Source organism: Antechinus flavipes, chromosome 6, assembly GCF_016432865.1.
Source record: "Antechinus flavipes isolate AdamAnt ecotype Samford, QLD, Australia chromosome 6, AdamAnt_v2, whole genome shotgun sequence".
NCBI lineage: Eukaryota > Metazoa > Chordata > Mammalia > Dasyuromorphia > Dasyuridae > Antechinus > Antechinus flavipes.
Genome location: NC_067403.1, coordinates 79997010 through 80003080, shown reverse-complemented (window position 1 = coordinate 80003080; position 6071 = coordinate 79997010). Strand labels below are relative to the sequence as shown.

Sequence of the window (6071 nt, the reverse complement as noted above, 5' to 3'; positions counted from 1 at the left end):
GGTGATAAGTCACACATTGTCTACCTGTATTAGTTGCTGGGATATTATCTACACATTCCCCAGTTTTCCACATCAGTGTATGGATGGACGCTGTTTTGCAAGATATCTCAGGAGGTGAAATGGTCAAGCCTACTGTGCCTGGAGGCAAGGGATCCATAGGCTGGAGAGGAACAGATTTCACCTCTCCAGGGGGTATCTCAGTAGTCTCAGTTGCATAGTCTGATTCAAGCATACCTTTTAATAGTTTCAGCCCTCTACATCTCCCACCTACCATAGTCTTTTGACCTTTTGATCCTTCCTCCATCCCCCACAAAAACAGAAATTTATAAATAATAAACCAAAAAGGAGAACACGGGTTAATGGCATCCAGGAAAGCTTTTTTGCAGAAGATGGGATTTTATCTGAGATTTGAATGAAGCCTGGGAAACAAAGATGAGCCTTATCTCCTAACCAGTCTTATCTTCCACTGTTCCAAACATATGCTTTAGTTACATGGGACACTTTACCATTCCTGGAACACATCTCATTTTCTTGCCTCCACACCCTACCTTATGCTGGAATACTTTGTTCACATATCTGCCGATCAAAATCCTACCAATCTTTTCAGAGCCAGCTCAAAGAATCATCCTAAGAATGCTTCTGTGATTCCAGAAGGAAAGTTCTCTTGTGTCAGAACACTCTTTAATGAATTATTATTGAATATGAATATTGAATGAATAATTAATGAAACCCTTTCCTTTATTCCTAATAGAATATAAACTCCTCAAGTGAGGGACCAGGTTTTTTTTTTTTTTGTCTCTTTATTTTTAAGCACTTAGTGTAGTGCCTTGCATTTGCTTGTTCTTATTATATTGAATTGTCTTTTAGTTATAGGTATATGTCCCTGTTTAATCTCTTCTATTGAAAATAAACACTTTGAGAACAGAATCTATGTGTTAATGCAACTTTATTTCTCCCTATCTCTCAAACAATGTGTGTCTAATAAGTATCATGTATATGATATATAAGTATCAAATGAATAGAATATCTAATGAATAGATATGATACATATATATGTATATATAAGTATCTAATGAATAGATGCATTTAATACTAAATCACATTAATAGAAAATGATAGTAATTATATATATTTATGAATAATATTTGAATTTTTAAAGGAAGTATTTCCTACCACAGTCCTATGAAGCAATCACTGCTTCCAAAAATAGGAGATAAGACAATTTGGCTCTATCGAGAAAACTGGTTTCAAAGTCTAGTCTATCAGGCTTTAAGTCCCATCTCTGACATAGACTAACTGGGTGACCCTGGACAAGACACTTAACCTTCCAATAACCCTAAGTGACTCTCCAATACTATAAATATATTTGCATGTATATATATTGGTAGGAAAATTTTTCTCACTGGGAGCTCCTTATATCAATGACATCACAGGCCTGAACATCTCCAGCCACACAAAAAGTAGTAGATTATGACCACTGTCTAGTTTTATTCTCATTCTTCTTTTAGAATAGGCACAGGGAACAGTTAAGGACTGCATGTAAAAAATAACCATGAAGAAGCTAGCCAGGGTCATTTTTAGTTCTTTTATTTTTGTTATGGCACATTTGGGAACCAGATTAAATTTGGTTTATTTGTGTTGTGTATATAAAGCGCTTATTCATATTGACTGTGAGAACTTAACTTGCTGTGGCTCCAGAGGACTTTCAAAGAGAAAACTTGTAAGGAGTTAACATTTCCTCTAAAAGCTTTAGGTTTATTTCCAGAAAATCTCGGAAATTTTTTAAAAATTATAATTATTTGGGATAAGGCAATTTTTTAACATTGCTCTTTCTTTCTTATAGTGGCAAGAGACTGAGGAAGCTACACAGAGATGCAATAATCTCAGAGGGATTCTGCTCCTTTATCAACTCTGGAGAAACAAGGAAAATTAACTTTTTTTCATAATAATAATTTTGTTTACAAAATGTGTTCCCCTTTATTTCTGATCTGTTCTAAGGAGACCAATTAAAAAGAAGTGTGAATGTATTAAAATGTCTTTAAAGGACTGATGCTCCAGAAATATATCAGCAAGCTCAGACATGTCTGACATAATGATATTTCTATTTTTGTCTGACTTGTGGAACTTAGTTTGAACTAAAAATTGAGCTACAGATCAGCTGGAGAAGACCCATTTCCTCAGAAATTTGCTACTTTAATTACAATTTTTAAAAGTAAACTCAAGGAACTTAAATTAGAAGTTTTGATATTAATCCTTTGGTGTATCTATATGATTACCTGAATATTTTAGTTACTTTCCAGTTTTTGCAGTTGTGGTGGGACAGACTGCATCAGACTTTTAAAAAAGCAGATAAAAGGAAGCAAAAGAAGAAATCTCTTTAGAAACTTTGGATGAGATGGCAGAGGCTTCAGTGGATCCCTTAGCTCTCCCTGTAATAAGGAAAAAGAAGAGTTTGTCTATTGAAGAAAAGATTGACATCATAAACGCAGTAGAAAGTGGTAAGAAAAAAGCAGAGATTGCAGCCAAATATGGAATAAAGAAAAATTCACTGTCTTCAATTATGAAGAATAAAAACAAGATTCTAGAAGCCTTTGAATCATTAAGATTTGATCCCAAAAGAAAAAGACTTAGAACTGCTTTTTACACAGATCTGGAGGAGGCATTAATGAGATGGTATCGAATCTCCCAGTGTTTAAATGTACCAGTTAATGGTCCAATGTTGCGTCTCAAAGCTAATGATTTTGCTCAGAAACTAGGACATAATGATTTTAAGTGCAGTAATGGTTGGCTAGACCGCTTTAAATCAAGATATGGTTTAGTATTCAGATCTCAGCCAGTGGAAACTACAATAGTTTCAATAGATGCTGAGACTGCCTGGTCTCAAAATGTGCTTCTATATTATTTAAATGATTATCACCCCAAGGATATATTTAACCTAAAAGAGACTGGATTGCTCTATAGAATGTTGCCTACAAATACTTTTGCATTTAAGGGGGAAGCATGTTCAGTTGGAAAACTGTGCAAAGAAAGGATAACTCTGGTGGTCGGGGCAAATATGGATGGTTCAGAAAAGCTTCCTTTGCTTATTATTGGGAAACATAAAAACCCACATTGTTTTAAAAATGTAAAGTCACTGCCTGTAGATTATGAAGCAAACAGAATGGCATGGATGACCTCAGAAATCTTTGAACTATGGATGCAAAAGCTTGATGAAAAATTTCAAGCCCAGAAAAGGCAAGTTGTGATTTTTCTTGATTCTTTACCAGCACATCCAGAAGTAAAGATTCTAAAGTCCATTCAACTAGTTTTTTTCCCTTCATCTTTCTCTTCCAAATTTGTAGCTATGAATCAAGGTGTTATTAAAACCCTTAAGGTCAAATATCGATTCTGTCTTGTCAAGAAATTTTTTGATTCTGTTGAAAGCAGCAAAGAATTTACTTTCTCTCTGCTAGATGCAGTTGATATGTTGCATCTGTGTTGGAGGACTGTAACCCCAGAGACTATTGTGGAGAGCTATGAAAAAGCAGGATTCAAATCACAACAGGGACAAAGTGGAAAGACAAATGTGGTGACTGAAAATGGCTTAGATTTAAGTACTTATGCTCTAGCTTCAGGAGTAGAATTTCCTGAAGGTTTATCTCTGGAAGAATATGCTTCCTTGGATGAAGATTTGGTGACATGTCAAACAGCTTCAGATAGTGAGGTGGCAAGGAGCAAAGAAGGGAAAACGAATGAAACTGACTGCTATACTTCTGATGAAGAGGAAGAAGATGGGCCTCCAGAAACTGAATTACCTTTACCATCAAAAAAGGAGGCAGTGGCAGCTTTAGAAACCCTTAAAAAATTTCTCAGAAGTCAGGAAATTAATAGCACACTTCATGATTCTTTAGCAGATCTTGAAAATTTTATTCAGTGTTTAGCATTTAAGTAATTATCCAAAGTAAGTTACCTAAAGAGTAATAATAGACTTTTTTTCTGATTTGATACTAAAATTTTAGGAATATAAATGGAAAGTATAGTAGGCTTGGTAAAAACAAAATTGGAAATCAGATTTTTGTAGGAATTTGTGATTTAAATGGAAAAGCCTTTCGTTTGAGTTGCAAAACTTCCTAGATAAAATGAATTTTTTAAAATGTCAATTATGTGTGATTGTTAAGTAAAGGAAAAACTTAAATTTCAAGCAAACAATTTAAGTTTGGGATATTTTCTCTAGATTTTTTTCTTGGGAAATATGGCTACCATCCTCCCAAGTAAGGGTAACTATAGATTGAATTGAGTCATTCTGTTTCTTTTCAGAAGTTCAGGTTAAGTTCATCTTTAAACTCATCTCTGTTGAGGAAATCAGTAACTGAGGGGAACAGAAGCCCATCTTCAAAACTTCTTATGAACAAAAAATGTACATTATAGAAGTGATGAATATTATAGATTAGTAAATTCTTGTAGTAATATATGTGTTATAATAGAATTTCCATGAAGTAGGAAACTTTGCCTTAATTACTGACCTCTTTTGATTATCTAATGAAACTCAGATAGTTTCTTTGGCTTACTATGTAACCTGATTTTTTTTCCTTGGGACTTCTGATTTATTTAATTTTTAAATAATTATGAAAAGCAGCAATTCATTTTCTTATGACAATAAAATATACAAAGTGAGAACAACTTTGTACTATTATATATATATATATATACATATATATATACATACACACATGCATACATATTATATGACATTACTTAAAGGGTCATTTGTAAATAAAGGGTCAAAATTGAAGGACTGAGACACCACAGTATTTTTTTTTTGATATCTCTAATTAGTAGCTAAGATAGATCTTTCCAAATTGCTTTTTAAAAATCTGTATTAAATATAAATGTAGCAAGTTTATACAGTATCTGTATATCTGTCAAATTCTTATGGAATTTATAAGCTTAAAATATGATTTTCAATAGTGCTAAATTTATGAAATTTACATGACACATTTTTACTTATTAAAGAGAAGTTCTCACATGCTATTAAATATTTCCTTAATTTTGCCAGTACTTGCTTTTTTAGCCTAATCAATTAAATTTTTTTATTTTGATGAAAAATGTATTTAAAAATATTTGAATATCTTATTAGCTATATTTTTATCAAGTCACTTTGATATGCAAATCTTAACATATTTGTTTAAATTTTCCTTTGGAATAGTGATATTTATGCTGATCACTTTTATTATATTAAAGGATATTATAGCATTCATAAAATATGGTCTTAAAAGTACATGATGAGGTAATGAAAATCACTATGCTTACAGAATTCTAGTTGAATTTCATTTACTCTTACTGTGTATTGAAATATTTTTCACTGTTCATTTAAAAAAATTATCCTTGTCTATCTGGCCAATATACATAAAGTTAATTTGCAGAAACCTGTCCAGAAAAATGGAAGTTTATGTTTAGAATTTTTTATTTTGCTCATTCAAGTCTGATTGCAGGAAATAAACTGTTTGTGCAATATTGATTTGTTATTCTTTCAATATTCAGTAGTCTAGCATTAACTTAGGATTAAGGAAAGACTTTTTTTTTAATGAGAAAATTAATAATTATATTTCTTAAAGATTTTTACAAATGAGTATAACTTAAGCATTCACATTCACATTTGGATCTGCTATTAGTGGTCCCTCAATTTATGGCAACAATGATCCACTAAGTGTAAGAATAGTATTTAAATAATTATATACTGTCTTCTCCCTTGAAATATGTAACCTGTCAGTCAGCTCTCTGTGGCTTTGTGGGAGTCAGTGTGTAAATCAGAAAAATTATTTGTTTTATTTGTGCATTCAATTGAAAAACCATTTATTAAGGTGCCGAAAATATAAATATAGAAAGGGGGAAAGTCCCTGTCCTAAAAGGTCTTATATTTCCCTAAAACTGAAAGGGACATGATGGCACATGGTCTACCTGATGACATTATTCTAGATTTATTCATATAATTCTGTTTTTATTGTCTTTGTGACTAATACAAGAAAATAATATCTGTTTTTGAAGTTTTACTCTGACTCCTGAAGGTTCATCCTTATTTTCCTGGGGTGGAA

At 32.3% G+C, this 6071-nt stretch overlaps 1 protein-coding gene across 1 annotated transcript; it reads left to right on the top strand.

Moving 5' to 3' along the window:
• The first annotated feature begins 2245 nt into the window (after positions 1 to 2245).
• Positions 2246 to 5470, top strand: TIGD4 (tigger transposable element derived 4). The gene has a single exon (XM_051964536.1). It carries the CDS (start codon positions 2396 to 2398, stop codon positions 3929 to 3931), a length of 1536 nt encoding a protein of 511 aa, XP_051820496.1. The 5' UTR covers positions 2246 to 2395; the 3' UTR covers positions 3932 to 5470.
• The last annotated feature ends 601 nt before the right edge of the window (positions 5471 to 6071 follow it).